Source organism: Rhinatrema bivittatum, chromosome 3 (assembly GCF_901001135.1).
Source record: "Rhinatrema bivittatum chromosome 3, aRhiBiv1.1, whole genome shotgun sequence".
Classification (NCBI taxonomy): domain Eukaryota; kingdom Metazoa; phylum Chordata; class Amphibia; order Gymnophiona; family Rhinatrematidae; genus Rhinatrema; species Rhinatrema bivittatum.
In genome coordinates, this window is record NC_042617.1 from 314,425,494 (window position 1) to 314,443,269 (window position 17,776).

The 17,776-nt window shown below is 44.1% G+C and overlaps 1 protein-coding gene across 2 annotated transcripts in view; it reads right to left on the reverse strand.

Moving 5' to 3' along the window:
• Window positions 1-17,776, reverse strand: part of LOC115087714 (NACHT, LRR and PYD domains-containing protein 3-like) — a 70,088-nt gene that overhangs the window by 34,663 nt on the left and 17,649 nt on the right. For both annotated transcript variants that reach the window (XM_029595222.1, XM_029595223.1), the window contains exon 3: window positions 3,047-3,079. In XM_029595222.1, coding sequence (XP_029451082.1) covers window positions 3,047-3,079 — 33 coding nt within the window. The remainder of the gene's footprint in view (window positions 1-3,046; window positions 3,080-17,776) is intronic.

A 17,776-nucleotide genomic window follows, 5' to 3' on the forward strand; every position in this document is an offset into this window, starting at 1 on the left:
GCTAACTTTAGGCACCCGAAAGCGGAGCAGCCCTGTTCTAGGCGGCTGACGTTTTAGCTGCTGAAGTTTAGGTTTAATTCAACTGCAAATCAGCTCAATGTATGGCAGCCAAAATTTGGCCGGCTATGTTGGGTGTTGAGCCCTTGTTTGAAAATTAAGCTACACGTGACTTTACGACTGGGGAACACGTCAGAACATGGGGATCCCTCATGTACGGCTGTAGCACAGTGAAGAGCATGGCAGGGAGTCTGGGAATGGGTTTTTTTAGATCTCTTACCAATGTAATTAGATAACATAACATCAGGTTTCACATCTATGCCCATGATGTCAATTATGTGCACCTCTGGGGGTTGATGTAAGTCTTGCCATTGCCAATATCTCACTGAATTTGGAATTTGGTCAGTGAATCCAGTGGCACTGGCTGGCTGAATCCAGTGAAATTGGAGGCTATTCTTATTAGCTCATCATCAGCCTTATCAAATTTGGGAGAGATTATACTTTTGTTTGTGGGTGCTATTCTCCCGCTATGGCAGGAGGTAAGAAATCTCGGGGGGGGGGGGGGGGGGGGGGTGGATTAAAGCTTAAGTATGGAGTCCCATATACCTCAGCATTCACCTCTTTGATTCAGGCATTAATGATTTCACATTTAGACTATGGAAATGCCTTTTACATAGGCTTGCCTAATCGGGTGCTGTGGCATTTACAAATTGGTTCAAAATACAGCAACCCACCTTCTCACTGGAAGCAAACTTAGAAGCCATCTATTTATTGATTGATTTATTTATTAAAAGGATTTTTTTTTAATTCACTGTCCTACCATAGTACTCACTGCAATGTACAGGGTTATCGAGTGGTTTACATCCACATGATAGACAAGACACAAGAGATGTGTGAGGGAGTCTATAGGAAACTGCCTTCAGGGCCGGGCACAGCTGTCTCACCCGGTGCTCCTTAAGATCCAGGGAATCCTGGGTGAAGGGGGGAAGCCTTTCACCAGTGTATAAGAATTCAGGGCCTAGAAGGGTTGAAGAGGCCCCAGGGAGCTTGCAGAGACCCACTGTATGCCAAGACCTGTTACATTTAAGGTCTGTGTGTTACCTGAAATTAAGGTGAGCTGCACTGATTGTTTTGATTTTTGTTTTATCCACTATAAATAAACTGCACCTAAGGACCAGCCAGAATCTACCTCCTTATTTCTCTGGCTGCTTCCAAGCTTCTATCGCTTAAGTTGCCACAAGGTAATATAATAGATTGGGAATGGAGTAAGAGGGCGTGACTTATAGGATGAACAATCAATACAGAAACTTAAATCCATTACAATAAATTACAATATTTAATACACTGCAGAACATATTACACATATTATATTTCATAGCATGTTGAACACAGAATATCTATGAAGAATACTAGGTTTAAAGCTGGTAGCAATGAGAGTCTGGGGGTGAAACTAGGGGGGTGAGGAAGGTTAGGGGAGGAGGCAGGTATCATAGATATTTGAGTTGCCCAGAGATATGGGCTGGGTAGGAAGGGTAGATTTGGTGAAAAAGCAAGGTTTTAACCATACAATGGATGGTTAATACATCAGTGTTCAGACTGGCCTCTACAGGGAGGGAATTCTAGAGCTTGAGGAGGAACAGGGAAAAGATGCTTTTGTGTTTGGGCCAATCTGGCATCTTTAGGGGCAAGGGGTAGTAGGAGTACTCCTGTTTCAGGTCTCAGCCTGCCTTTCAGACAGCTAGGGCCTAGTCCTGCCTTTCAGACAGCTAGGGCCTAGTCCCTTTTGTGATGTAAAGGTGATACAAAGAGATTTAAATTGGGTCTGGCAGGGAACTGGAAACCAGTGAAGCTTCTTGAGAATTGGGGTAATGCAATCCCTATTGTTGTACCCAGATACCATCTGGGTGGCAGCATTCTGCACTAGATTTAGGTGGTGGAGTTTTTGTCAGAGGCCCATATAGTGTGTTGCAGTAGTTCAGTCAGGGAAAGGCATATAACTCAACTATTGAAAAAGTTGCATTGGTTTCCAGTGATGTGGAAGGCAAAATATAAGCTGCTATGTTTAGTAACTAAGAGTTTGAATAGGCTGTGACCATCTTATGTTTGAAATTAGTTTTTACCCTATGTTCCAAGAAAGGTTCCCAGGAGTAAAATTTGTTAACTATTCCACCAGTTAAAGAAGTTTGGTTGATACGCACAATAGGGATTTTCATGTATTGCCCCCTTTCTCTGGAATGTGCTCCCGAGAGATGTTTGTTATATTAAAGAGTTACTTTTGCTTAGGAACAGTTAAAGAAGTGGTTTTGTATCCAGGTCTTAAAGTTGAAAGATGAATCTTCTATCCTAGTTTCAGCCTTCTAGCAGAGAGTGGCTGGCTTTTTAAGCATTTTTCTGTGTGATTTCCCATTCCATTGTTCTTTCTATCCTGACAAGTACTCCAGTCCCTGCTGACTCGAAACATCCCTAGAGTATGATGCTATTATCACCACCATGCTGTATAGCATGGGTGGTGTTTAGTGGGTGATGTGCTACATAAGGTATGCATCAGACTACATATTCCTGTAGTGCTCCTTTACACATTTTCCGTGGAATTAAGGTGGACTTCTTGTTTATATGAATGTTGAGGATTGAGGAAGGTCATACATGTAGAAATGGGGTATCCCAAATAAAATGATCATTGACTTGATGATAGTAGTCAGCACTTTTTGGTTGTATTTTTTGTGTTTATTTTAATTGCTTTCTTGGCAATTGTATTATTTTGTTTGTATTTATAACTACATTACCTTCTTGGTATTGTTCCTTGCTTCAGGTTCTATTTGATTCAAGTGAGAAAGAAATATTTTACAATAAATAAATAGATAAGACTGTAGCACTGGGGAGCATTGCAGGGAATGTAGGACCTTCACCTATTATTGCAGAACTGGGGAAGCACTACAGGGAGTGTGGCACTCTAACCTATGGCTGTAGCACTAGGAAGTGCTGTAGAGAGCATGACATCCTCTTAATCAGCTTTATGGCAAATAAATATTGCTAGCTTTGGAATATTTACCAGGTTTGGGCTTTTGCAGATCCTTGACAGTCCCTGGAAAAGATAAAAAATGGAGAAATTCAGCCACCCACTGAAGTCTAGATGCTGAGGTTTCAGGTTCTGCGGAATTACATTTAATCTTGCTGGGATTTAGTGATGGCATCCATTACATTATAAATCAAGTATCAATTTCACATTGCATCCAAAATTACTATGAGGTTGATATTCAGCAGGCTGGTCAGCAGGAAAATCACCTGGGCAACATTACTCAGGTACGTTTGTCCAAATATTCAGTGGCACTTAGGTTGGATAAGTAAAGTTTGCCACTGAATACACCCAGCTAAAGTTACCTGAGTAACTTTTGAATAGCTACTTTTCTGCCCAGGCTTATCTAGCTAACTTTAGTGGAGTAGCACTGAATATCAGTGCTCACTGTCCAAGACTTATCCACACCCTGGGAACACCTCCATCATCTCCTCCTTTTATCTGGCTACATTTTGTCTGGGATAAAAAATTATCTGGACAAAATTCAGCCGCGGAGTGGAGAAAAATGTCTACGTTTTTGGGTTTTCTCTGGGTAATGCAAAACATTACCCAGGCAAGCAAAGTGGGAAAAATATACTCTCTTTTCCAGTGTATGTCATGGTTTTTTTTCAGCAATTTCAGTGACTGTGATTTATATACTGGTGCGACTTATACACTGTCATATTCTCTATCTCTGATTAGGCAATGATATTCAGACGTAGTATAGGAAAATAAAAAAAAAATATCTTGGAGTTTAAAATATAAATTACAACTTTTTTTTTTTTTATAAACATTAATTTGGTACTTTTTTCTCCAAACCTTTTATTAATAACATTCAAATATAAAAATACAATCATTGATATTGAAACTTTTCTACAATTTTCTAACATTTTCAACCCTGACCGCTCCATCTCCTCAACCCTCCCACCCTGAGTACAATCTGAAAGGATAACAATAATGAAAATGTCCTTCAGATTACATGTTAATTTATTGTTGTACTGGGAAAAAATTAGCATAAACACATTAAATTCTGTAAAAACAGGTGCTTCTTATATAAAGGTGCGACTTATCTACCAACTTTTTTGTAAAAATGTCTGTTTTATAGAGGGGTGCAACTTATACAAAAATACAGTAATCTCATAATTTTTAAGAATCAAGATGTTTAGAAACATTTTTTGTTGGCATCAAAACTGGTAAAGTGACCATTGCTCTCTAGTATCGGCATCTGCCAACTAAAGGGGTCATTTTCCAAAGGTATTGCTTTGATATTTATTTATTTTATTTGTACAATTTTTATATACCGTTGCACAGTAAAATTCCATCGCTATGGTTTACATAATAAAATCATAAATACATAAAATTACTAAAAGTACATCATTAAAATTACTTAATACAAACAATACAATGTTCATAACCTAATTACTCTCTAAAATAGGGTAAGAAACGATCAGAAAAGGAACAAGTTTATGGATTTCAGCTTCCATTTCCATTTTCACTCTCGAATGCCTGATGAAAAAGCCATGTTTTTAATTCTCTCTGGAACTTTTTCTTGTCTTGTTGTAGCCTTAGTTCAGATGGTAATTGATTCCATAATTCCATAACGAATAAGCGTACCAATCATGAAAATTATATACCACAACACCACCACCCTGACCAACAGCCTAAATAAAAACTTTCATACCTAGCTTATATCATAACACAGGCGCCTATTAAGATAAATTTTCTTTCTTCCCTCTCTATTATGTTCCAAATTTTTTGCTCCCCACTTACTCTGACTCAAACTTTATGCCTGGCTCTATGTAATTAGCATTAGCATTAACTTTCTCTCATGCTTGTTCTCTCAGTTACATGCACTTAGCATCCTATGTAATTAGCACTCTATGTAATTAGCATCTTATGTTCTTTGTAATTTAGCATTCTCTCATGCTTGTTTTTTCAGTTACAATGTAAACCGAGACGATATGCAATATTTTGCATGAATCCCGGTATATAAAAACGTTAAATAAATAAATAAATAAATAAATAAATTTTGGTCTAGCTATTGACAATGAACGATCTCTAACCTCGCTTAGATGTGCTAATCTTATATTCGGTATTACTAACAAAGCTTTGTTTGTAGATCTTAAATCGCGTTGGGGTACATGCAATCTGATAGATGTGTTCAACCATTCTATCATTTCACTGTACAAAATTTTATGAATAATACATACTGTCTTAAATATTATATGTTGATCAATGGGAAGCCAATGTAGCTCTTTTAACACAGGGGTAATATGATCTCTCTCTCTTGTATTGGTTAATATACGCGCTGCTGTGTTCTGTAAAACCTAGAGTGGTCGCAATGTTGATTTATGTAAACATAACATGGTGGCGTTGCAATAATCCAAACTTGTAAAAATCATAGCTTGTAATATCGTTCTAAAATTATCCTTAGTTAAAAATGGTCTGAGTCTCCTTAACATCATCAGTTTCGCAAATCCCTTTTCGCTTGGCCATTTGCTTGCGGATGATAGGCTGAGGTTAAGTTTAATGTAATATTGAACTTCTTACAAAGGGATCTCCAATATTTAGCAGCAAATTGAAGGCCGCAGTCGAAGATGATTTTCTGAGGTAGTCCATGCAGATGAAATACGTTGGTTAGGAAGAGTTTTGCTAGCTCTGGAGCTGAAGGGAGGCCAGGTAGTAGGACAAATTTTTGAGAAGTGGTTGATAATGACCCAGATTACCGTATTTCCTTTTGAAGAAGGCAGGGCTACGATAAAATCAGTGAAGAGACTTGACCAGGGTTCGGTGGGCGCAGGAAGAGGTTGGAGGAGGCCCCATGGGCGGCCAGTCGGAGGTTTTTGCTGTGCGCAAACTGGACAGGAGTCCACATAGTCGCGAGAGTCTTTTATCATACTAGGCCACCAATAGTGCCTTCGAAGCATCTTGAGAGTCCGGGCTCAGCCAGGATGACCAGCTAGCTTAGAGTCATGAACCCAATGGAGTACACGCTCATGGAGATGGCAAGGGACCACCGTCTTCCCAGCTGGTACCTTGGTGGTGACTGCATCGAAATGCAAGCTGGATCAATGATGTGCCTAGGAGTTTCGGGTATATCTTCCGGCTCGATGGAGCGAGAGAGCGCATCTGCCCAGAGATTTTTAGCTGCTGGGCGATAGCGGAGCTTGAAGTTGAAACGTTCAAAGAACATGGCCCAGCGGGCTTGTCTGGGATTGAGTAATTGGGCCTCCTTGAGGTGTTCTAGATTCTTGAGTTCAGTAAATATTGTGAACTTGTGTTGTGCCCCTTCCAGCCAAGGACACCATTCCTGGAGAGCTAGCTTCACAGCTAGGAGTTCATTGTCCCCTATAGTGTAATTTTGTTCCATGGAGGAGAATTTGTGTGAGTAGAAGGAGTATGGTACTAAAGTTCCTTTGGTGGAGTATTGACTCAAAACCAGTCCTGCTCCGATGGTGAATGCATCAACTTCAACGATGAAGGGACGGTTAGGATCCGGATGATGTAGACATGGACCGGAATAGAAGGCTTCCTTCAAGGCGTGGAATGCAGACTGGGCTTTGGGACTCCACACTCAGAGGTCACATCCCTTCCTAGTCATGGCGGTAAGTGGAGCGGCTAGAGAGGAATAGTTAGCAATAAAGTTTTTGATAGTAGTTTGTAAACCAAAGGAATCTTTGTAGGGCTCGGAGGCCCACTGGTTGTGGCCAATTTCGAATACCCTGGAGTTTATCAGGGTCCATGGTGAAGCCACGGTTGGAAATGATGTAGCCTAAAAATGGGAGACTGGGTTGTTCAAAAATACATTTCTCTAATTTTGCACGGAGATGATGGTCTCTGAGACATTGGAGGACTGTTTGGACGTGGGAACGATTGGAACAATGGGACTTTAGGTCTTTGGAGACTATTAGTATGTCGTCCAGATATATCACGACAAAGGAGTATAAAAGGTCCTGAAAGATCTCGTTCATTAAGCGCTGGAATACTGCAGGGGTGTTGCAAAGCCCGAAGGGCATTACTATGTACTCATAGTGGCCATCTCTTGTGTTGAAGGCGATCTTCCATATGTCTTCTGGTTGAATTCGTACAAGGTTGTATGCCATTCGGAGATCCAATTTCGTAAAGATTTGTGCCCCCTGTAGACGATCAAATAATTTGCTAATGAGCGGCAGAGGATAATGATCCTTACGAGTTACTGCGTTCAACCCTCTGTAGTCTATGCAGGGTCTCAAGCTGCCATCCTTCTTCTTTACGAAGAAGAACCCGGTTCCTGCCAGGAAATTAGAGGGTCTGATGAATCCTTTATCTAAATTCTCCTTGATTTACACTGACATGGCTTGTGTTTCCAGAAGGGAAAGGGGATAGGTTCTGCCCTTGGGAGCCATGGTTCTGGGTAGTAATTCTATGGGACAATTAAATTCTCAAAGTGGCAGCAGAATATCAGCATTTATTTTGGAGACCACATCCTTGAAGTTTGAATATGGAGCAGGCAGTCCAGGAAGGGTTGTAGTGTTGAGAACAGTCACAGATGGAGCCACTTGTCATAAACAGCAGTTCTGACACTGAGGACCCCACTGAGTCAGTTGTAGGGACTGCCAGTCGAAGTGGCGTGCATGTAACTGGAGCCAGGGACGTCCAAGGACTACAGGGTGCGTGGACCGCTTCAGGATAAGGCGAGAGATCTCTTCGTCATGGAGGGTTCCAATGGTGAGGCGAATGGTCGTGGTATGGTGAGTAATATGACCGGGGAGATGCTTCCCCTGGATTGAGGCGATACGGAGTAGAGATGTGCAATCGTTTATCACGAATTGAAATTGCCTAATTTGTCGTGGATCGGGGGCCCCGAACCCCGATACGGTTTTTCCCCGAACTTTGGGGAAAATCCATTTTTTGGGTTTCTTACGGGGGGAGGGGCACTTTTTTTTTAAAAATTAAAAACCACCCCAAGCATTACAATTAACATACATACAACCCCCTCCCCACCATCCTGATCCCTCCCCAAGACTTACTAACATCCCTGGTGGTCCAGCGGGGTCCCGCGAGCGATTTGCCCCTCCGTGCCCAGCGTGCCTGCCTCACTCGAAATGGCGCCGATAACCTCTGACCTATGTCACAGGGGCTACCCGTGCCATTGGTCAGCCCCTGTCACATGGCCATCGGTACCATCTTGTGCTCCTGCCATGTGACAGGGGCTGACCAATGGCGCCGGTAGCCCCTGTGATACAGTAAGGGCAAAGGCTATCGGCGCCATTTTGATTACTGGCAGCCGACAATGAGATCGCTCCCGGACCCCCGCTGGACCCCCAGGGACTTTTGGCAAGTCTTGGGGGGGTCAGGAGGCCCCCCCAAGCTGGCCCATGCCAAGGCCTTACCCTGCAGGTGTGTGTTATTGTTTGTAAGGTTTTGGGTGGACTCTTGGACACTGTGGCAGCTGACCACGCCCACGGAAGGAAGTCCCACAAGGGGCCACAGGTCTGGCTCAGCTTTGGGGACACACAACACAGAGTTATATCTTTTATTAGACAGAGTTGAGAAGCCACCACAGGTGGCAGTAGTGAGTAGAGATGAAGCCCAGCTGGGCTAGGGTTCCTCAGGATACTGGAACAGCAATTCCCTCTATGGCTGTGCTGTAGTGGAGAAAACTGAGATAGTGAGTATGGTGGAGCATACACAGAGTTCTGGTATAGAGCCTTGTTGGTAAAGTTACTCACACAGCGGTTTCTCCTGGAAGGTAACACAGAAGCTGGAATAGAGGCAGGCCCTCGAGGAGCGAGTACCTGGTTCCAGGGAACAGCTCTGAGGAAATAAAGTTCCTCAGAGCGATAAGTTCAGGCAGCGAGTCAGGGAACATGGGCCGTCGAGGAGCGAGTACCGGTTCCTGATAGCGACCTGAAAGAAATGAAAGAGGCCCCTGAGGAGCGGGTACCCCGTTAGGATAAAGTCCAAAAGTTGGAGAGGCAGAGTAGCTAGGTATGGAGAGCGAATCCCATCCATAAGGAGTTCCCTTGCTAACTCAATTAGCTAGCAAAAAGTAGGCTTTTGTATCCGGGATGCGTGATGTCATCTTAGGGGGATGCACCTGAGGTTCGCGCCAAAGAGAGAATAAGAAGCAGGTCCATGCGGCGCGCATGCGCTATGGTACCTGGATAACATGGCGGGATGCAGCGCCCAAGCCGGACCGGGGACACTGGAGAGGATGGCAGGCAGATGCAGCGGCAGCCAGATGTCCATCAACCGCAGGAGGAGTCGCAAAAAAGGTAAGGTGGGCGAAGTGGAGAAGTCGGGCAGCGACAGTCGTAATAGTACCCCCCTTCAAAGGGCGGTCTCCTCTGCGGGTACCAGGTTTTGGCTTCAAAGGATGCGCGAGATGAAATTGATGGAGCATCTCTTTGTCAAGGATGTTAGCCTGAGGCTCCCAAGAGTTTTCTTCAGGGCCGAAACCTTCCCAAGAAAGAAGGTATTCAAATGTTTTGCCTCGTCTTCGGACATCAAGAATAGCTTTGACCTTATATTCTAGGTCATCTTCTGCATTGATGGCAGGTGGTTCCTGAGTCTTGGAAGAGAATTCACTGAGTATGAGAGGTTTCAACAGTGAAACGTGAAAAGTGTTGTGGATGTTTAGTCAGGGTGGTAGCTTCAGACTGTAAGTGATGTTGCCAAGACGTTGGAGGATTGGAAATGGTCCAACGTAGCAAGGAGCAAATTGAATGGAGGATAACTTCAGTCTGAGATGTTTGGTGGATAACCAGACTTTGTCACCAGGTTTAAAGACAGGCGCTTAAGAATGGTGAGTGTCATAAAACTTCTTAGCACGGTCACTCGCTTTAATTAGCATGTCTTTCGTCTGAGTCCACAGATTATGGATTTCATCAGCAGTAGATTGAGCTGCTAGGGACGTCACTGAGAGCTTCAGTGGAAGTGGTGGTGTTGGTGAACGTCCATATACCACTTCAAAAGGTGTTAATCCAGTTGATGTTGGTGGATGAGAATTGATGGCGAATTCAGCCCAAGGTAACAGTTCAGCCCAGTTATTTTGATGGCAACTCATGTAGGCTCGAATTAACTGTTTTAACATTCTATTCATCTGTTATGTTTGGCCATTTGATTGTGGATGATAGGCTGCAGTGTAGTCTAGAGAGATGTCGAATAGCTTGCACAAGGCCCTCCAGAATCTTGCCGTGAATTGGGATCCTCGGTCTGAGACTATGTGTTTTGATAGACCGTGAAGGCAAAAAATGTGCGATATGAAGAGCTTCGCAAGCTCCAAGGCTGAAGGTAAGCCAGGGAGCGCCATGAAATGGGCCATCTTGCTGAAGCGATTGACTGTTACCCAGATGGTATTCATTTCTCCAGAAAGAGGTAAATCGACTACAAAGTCAGTAGCGATGTGTGACCAGGGCTTTTCCAGAGCTGGCAGTGGTTGCAGCAATCCCCATGGTTGGCCAGAAGAAGGTTTGTGTTTGGCACAGTTGGTACAAAATGCCACGTAGGATAGTGTATCTTTTTTTATAGTAGGCCACCAATAGAACTTCTGGATCTTGAGCAGGGTGCGGCATTGACCAGGATGGCCAGCCAGCTTGGAATCGTGCGCCCAAAAGAGCACTTTCTTCCTGAGGTGTTTAGGCACGATGGTTTTACCAGCGGGCACAGAATGTGTAGTCGCCAAGAAGACTCTCTTCGGGTCAATTATGTGCTGACACCTAGGCCCAGAGTGAGACCCAGGCCTCAGAGCCCAAGCCAGGGAGCCTCTTCCTGGTCCTTTTTGTTCTTCGGCCCTTACAAGTCAAATGACGCTGGCCAGCATTAATTAACAATGGCGCAACCCCAGTGGACACTGTCAATTGGCTTGCAAGTGCTGAAGAACGAAGAGTACCAAGAAGAGGCTCCCAGACCTGGGCTCCGAGGCCTGGGCCTGACCTTGGGCCAAGGCCCAGGTGTTGAGACAGGTCCTCCAGGCCAGGTTGCGGTATAGGGCATGGGTCCGGCCCAAAGCCCCAGCGTCGGGACCTGGTCTCTGGGTCGGGTTGCAGCTTTGGGCCTGGGTCCAGGCCAATGCCCTGGCACTGGGACATGGCCTCCAGGTTGGGTCATGGCGTCGGGCCTGGACTAGGCCCCGGCCTAGGCCAAGGCCCCAGTGTCTGGATCCAGCCTCCGGCCAGGTTGCAGTGTTGGGCTGAGGCACCAGCATGTGACCCGGCCTCCAGTCAGGTCTGGGTGTGGGCTGAGGCCCTGGCATTGGGATCCAGCCTCTGGATTGTGTCATGGCATTAGGCCTGAGTCTTGGCCCCAGCCTAGGCGAAGGGCCCCAGCATTGGCACCTGGCCTCCAGTTCGGGTTGCAGCGTCAGGCATTGGGACCCAGCTTCTGGGTCAGGCTAAAGCCTCGGCCTTGAGTATGCTGAAATTGCAGTGACCTACTGCTCTCTCAACTTATGCAAGGCTGTGGCTTTGGCCTGGGCCTAGTCCGAAGCCAGCAGATTCCTACTGGACCAGGTAAGTGGGGGCAGGATGGGATCCCAGCCCTGGCATTTTTTCGGGCGGGCAGCAGGAGGTCCCAGGAGGCTTCGTTTTTTGTTTTTCAGTCATTTTGGGGGTTTGTTTTTTTTTAATTGTTTGATTCGTTTTGGCTCATAAATGAAAATGAATCAAATAATCCATGAATTGAAATTCATGGGAAAAAAAACCTTCCGAAAACGAAACAAATCTTTTTTCTCCTGCACATCCATACTGAATACTGCATCTGGATAAAGTTATCAAGATAACTTACCTGCTTGGCAGAATTTCTAATATTGATCTCTTTGTAAATGATATATTATTATTTTATCCTTACAGAAGCTTTTCTTTTTATTGATTATTATATTGAGTCTGCTATCCAGTGGCTTGATAAGCAGCAAAGTTAACTGGATAACTTTTACTGGTTAACTTTACCTAGATATTCAGCAGCATTTATCTGGGTAAAAGTGCTGCTGAATATGCCTGGATAAACTTAATCAGATAAAGTTACCCGGATAGGTTTTGGCCTTCCCTTCACCCTGATCAGACTTGACTGGATACCTTTAGCTGGACAACACTAAGTATCAGTACTCTATGGCTAAATTTTTGCTGTGACCCCAGAGCACTTCCAATCGCACCCCTTCTTATGCGGGTAAACAAAGCTTACCTAACCCAGAAAAAGGTTTTAAACACAACACCTGGACAAACCTTTTTAATATTCATCTCATTAAACCAAGCTCAATATGTTATTATTTTAGTGTTACATGTGTTATATATTAATTATGCTATACTAGATATAGCATTATTTTAAAGACTGCTCTTCCAAAAAAAAAACAAAACTGAACTCCTAAATTCAGGATCCTAAGGACCTCATTTACAAAGCCATGTTAGGCTATTTACTGCATGGTAAATGGCCTGATGCAATGATAATTTGAGGTATTTAAAATATTGAGCATTATTCAGCCCCAACTCTACAAGTATGATAATGAGCAGATTAACATGTAATGCATATTAATCAGCTTATTACTATCCTAAAACATGCAAATCAAATAATGCGACTTGCCTCTAAAATCATAAGCTGCGTTATTTGCGTTAAAGTTAGCTACAATGCAAGAATTGTAGCAAACTTCCCCTGGGAAACAACAGATATCCTGATGCCCCTGAAGGCGACCAAAGTAAAATAATAATATTTTAAGATGTATATTTCTGGGGATAGGACCCACCCCCAATCCCCAACTGCTCCCCCAACCCCCAACATACAAAAGAAGCCCTGGTGGTGTAGTTCAACCCAGTATGCCTTCTAGGCTTTGGGCCTGGCGGCAGTCATTTTCCAAAATGGCACTGGCTGCCCCATCAAACGATGGGGCAAAGGCAAGATCCAGCCAGCTATTTTATTTTATTTTTACAGAGGCTACATAGTGGTAGGGGTGTGCATTCGTTTTGAACTTAAATGGAAAACGCAACTTATATTTTTTTTTAACTTAAAAAAGTGATGAGGCGTAAACGATCGGATTTCCAACTTATTCAACATAGCTATGTTGAATACGTTGGAAATCGCGATTGTTGATCTAAATAAAAATTTAAACCCCTCACCCTCCTTAATCCCCCCCCCAAGACTTACCAAAACTCCCCAAGTTGGCCAAAAGTTCCGTGAGGGTCCGGGAGCGGACGCGTGGGGAATCACGTGACGTCCGCGTCACTCCGACGTGACGCCGACGTCACGTGGTCCATCGCGGTTCCGCTCCCGGTTCCCTCGTTGGGCCTCGTTGGGCCTCCTGACCCCCCCAAGCTGGCCAAAAGTGCCTTTTGGGCCCAACGAGGGTCCGGGAGCGGACCCGAGGGGAATCACGTGACGCCGTGTCACTCCGACGTGACGCCGACCTCACGTGCTCCTTGCAAAGGAGTTCAGAAATGGCGTCCTGACCCCGCTGGACCACCAGGGAGTTTTGGTAAGTCGGGGGGGGGGGGGGGATTAAGGCGGGTGAGGGGTTTAAATTTTTATTTGCACATATGGACATAGACTCAACTTATGGAATTCTCCATATGTCCATATTGACCGCAAATGACCCCCCCTTTCGACTTATGGACTTATGAACTTAAACTTTTGGTCTGCACATCCCTACATAGTGGTGTACAGCCTAGTGCTGAAAATCAGTGCTAAGCACCTAACCTTTTTCCCTTCCATAACTCTGCCCCTGTAGCTACCCACTTTTTGCATCCTAAATTTAGGTACCTAGTAAAACTATGAGATAAATTTAAACTGACAGCCCTAGCACATTTTCAAAAGAATCAATTTAGATCCCCAAATTAGGATCTAAACCTTTTGAAAATCAGCCTCTTAACAAGGTAAAAGAGCTATCTGAAAATCACCTATGCCACAGGCAGGTAAAAGCAAGTTTTTTCCATTAATAGCAGGATGAATTAGCCATGCTGTCTGGGAACGCCCCCTGGCGACTCGAGGTAGGAATTTCTCCTAGCACTAGCAGAACTTTGCTGCTGCACGCCTGCGCGGTGCCTTCTTGCACAATCAACGATCTCTTCTCGGTTGGTCTCAAAGCACAGAAAATGGAGTGTAGAACAGTAAGGTAAAGCAAGAAGTACAGACTGTCCAGGGAGGAGGGAGGGAATCCACGGCTAATTCATCCTGCTATCTACGGAAAACACCGTTTACGGAAAGCAAACTTGCTTTTTTCACCGCCCCCCCCCTTGCAATAAGCAGGCTGCATTAGTCATGCTGTCTGGGAGTCCCCAGCTGAAGGATTTGGAGCACAGCCCAATGTGTAGCATATACAATAGACGCTCTTTTTTTTTTTTTTTTTTTTTTAAATCTTGTCCAATCGGCTGTGCAGAGGATCCCCTAAACTGGTGGACAGTCTTAAGTGTTGGTGGCATGATGCAGTATTTCTCGTCCCATGAGGGCATTTGATCTTGCATACTGCTGAAGGCAGTAATGGGAGTTGAAAGTGTGTAATGACGACCAGGTCACTGCTTTGCATATGTCTTGAACAGGCACTGCCGTAAGTGTGCGACCGAAGCAGCCATAGCTCTCAGCTGGTGAGCTTTCACCTTTGATGATAAGGCTTCTAATCAATTTTTGTAGCAGAAGTGGATGCATTGGGTTAACCAATTAGCTAGTGTGCTTTTAGACACCGGCAGTCCAAAGGAAAAGTTGCGAAGGCCAGTTGGGTGAGTGAGTTCTCTGCTTGAAGTAAGCTAGGGCCCTTTTGCAATCTAACATAGGCAACAATGCCTCCCGTTCCAAGGCAAGTAGTTTCAGAAAAAAGGTCGGTAGCATAATTATTTGGTTCAGATGGAAAGCCAAGACAACTTTGAGGATGAAGGATGGATGTGTCTGTAGGGTTACTTTGTCATGGTAGAACTCAAGATAGGGGGAGTAGTATACCAGTGCTTGCAATTTGCTCAATTTTCGGGCTGACATGATGGCCACTAGAAAAAGTACTTTCCATGTGAGAAACTTCAATGAGGCTGTCCGCATGGGCTCAAAAGGGGAAAGCATTAATGCTTCTAGGACTATGTTCAAGTCCCAAGGGACGGCAAGTCGTAAAGTAGGAGGCATGAGCCATAGAGCGCCCCTCATAAAGTGAGATATCAGTGGATGCATGGAAATGGAGATGCCTTGAATAAATGAATGGTATGTTGCAACGGCCCTGAGGTGTACTCTAATGGATGAGATTGCCAGTCCAGATCTGAAGAGTAAGTGTATTTGAGTAACTGTTCCAGTGAGGAATGGAAGGGGTCAAGGGACATCGCTCTGCACCAGCAGCAGTATCGTAGCCATTTAGCAGCATAATTTTTCCTCGTGGAGGGCCTTTTTGCTGAGATGAGGATATATTGAATTTCTTGAGTAATAGGAAGGTGTCTTAATTCTTCCCTTTCAATCTCCACGCCATCAAGTGAAGGGAGTCTTGCATAGGATGTAGCAGCGTCCCCCCTTCCTAAGTTAGGAGGCTGATCTGGTTGCGAAGAGGAATTGGCAGTTGTATGGACAGGTGTATCAGGTTGTCTGGGCCATGCTGGAGTGATGAGGATGAGATCCAAGTTGTCGGCGATGCATTTTTAAATTACCCGTCCTATCAGTGGTTTTGGAGGGAATGCATAGAATAGATTTCCTGACCAAGTTATCAAGAAGGCATCCTGAGCGATCCTCCGGTCACTCGGATAGAGGAGCAAAACTGGTACTTTTGCATTGTGCTCTGTAGTAAATAGATCCACTCAAGGTGTCCCCCAGCTGTGAAAGATTTTAGACGCTGTGTCCCTGTCCAACTCCCACTCGTGTGGATGAAATATTCTGCTGAGCCTTTCAGCCTCTGAATTTCATATGCCAGGAAAATAGGTGGCTTGCAGCTGTATCGAATATGCTTACGCCCATTACAGTAGTAGTACAGATTCTCTACACAAGTCCTGGAACTTGACCAGCGTCTATATAATACATAGCTACAAGATTGTCCATGTATGCCATGGCTGATTTGTTTAAAAGAAGGCATGAGAAGGTGCGGACAGTGTATCGAATGGCTTGCAGCATTAAGAGGTTAATTTGAAACTTTCTCTGTGGGTGAACATATAGAAAGACATGGTTTAATGGAACAAAGTCAGCATGGCTTTACCCAAGGCAAGTCTTGCCTCACAAATCTGCTTCACTTTTTTGAAGGACTTAATAAACATGTGGATAAAGATGAACCGGTAGATGTAGTATACTTGGATTTTCAGAAGGCGTTTGACAAAGTTCTTCATGAGAGGCTTCTAGGAAAAGTAAAAAGTCATGGGATAGGTGGCAATGTCCTTTCATGGATTACAAACTGGCTAAAAGACAGTAGGATTAAAAGGACAATTTTCTCAGTGGAAGGGAGTGGGCAATGGAGTGCCTCAGGGATCTGTATTGGGACCCTTAATTTTCATTATATTTATAAATGATCTGGAAAGAAATACGACGCGTGGGGTAATCAAATTTGCAGATGATTACCTCACTCAGAACAGTTAAATCACAAGCAGATTGTGATAAATTTCAGGAAGACCTTGTGAGACTGGAAAATTGGGCATCCAAATGGCAGATGAAATTTAATATGGATAAGTGCAAGGTGATGCATATAGGGAAAAATAATCCATGCTATTGTTACACAATGTTAGGTTCCATATTAGGTGCTACCACCCAAGAAAGAGATCTAGGTGTCATAGTGGATAACACATTGAAATCGCCAGTTCAGTGTGCTGCGGTAGTCAAAAAAGCAAACAGAATGTTGGGAATTATTAGAAAGGGAATGATAAATAAAATGGAAAATGTCATAATGCCTCTGTATCGCCCCATGGTGAGACCGCACCTTGAATACTGTGTATAATTCTTGTTGCCGCATCTCAAAAAAGATATAGTTGCGATGGAGAAGGTACAGAGAAGGGCGACCAAAATGATAAGGGGAATGGAACAGCTCCCCTATGAGGAAAGACTAAAGAGGTTAGGACTTTTCAGCTTGGAGAAGAGACGGCTGAGGGGGGATATGATAGAGGTGTTTAAAAACATGAGAGGTCTAGAACGGGTAGATGTGAATCGGTTATTTACTCTTTCAGATAATAGAAAGACTAGGGGGCACTCCATGAAGTTAGCATGTGGCACATTTAAAACTAATCGGAGAAAGTTCTTTTTCACTCATTGCACAATTAAACTCTGGAATTTGTTGCCAGAGGATGTGGTTAGTGCACTTAGTATAGCTGTGTTTAAAAAAGGATTGGATAAGTTCTTGGAGGAGAAGTCCATTACCTGCTATTAATTAAGTTGACTTAGAAAATAGCCACTGCTATTACTAGCAACAGTAACATGGAATAGACTTAGTTTTTGGGTACTTGCCAGGTTCTTATGGCCTGGATTGGCCACTGTTGGAAACAGGATGCTGGGCTTGATGGACCCTTGGTCTGACCCAGTATGGCATGTTCTTATGTTCTTATGACCTTGAGTCTTTAGGTGCAATATGTGAGCCCCCCATCCTGTTGTAGAGGCATCCGTAGTTAGAATGATCTGGTGAGGCGAGTGTCGAAAGGGCGTACCAGACTGCATGGTTCCCGTCTGCAGCCACCAGTCCACATCCCTCGCCATCGACCTTGTGAGAGTTACCCTGCGCAATATTGGGTGAAAACGCTGAGACCATTGGGACTTCAAACCCCATTGGAGACACATGTACAGCTGCACGTGTGGGATCACATAATTTGCTGCTGCGATGTGTCCCAA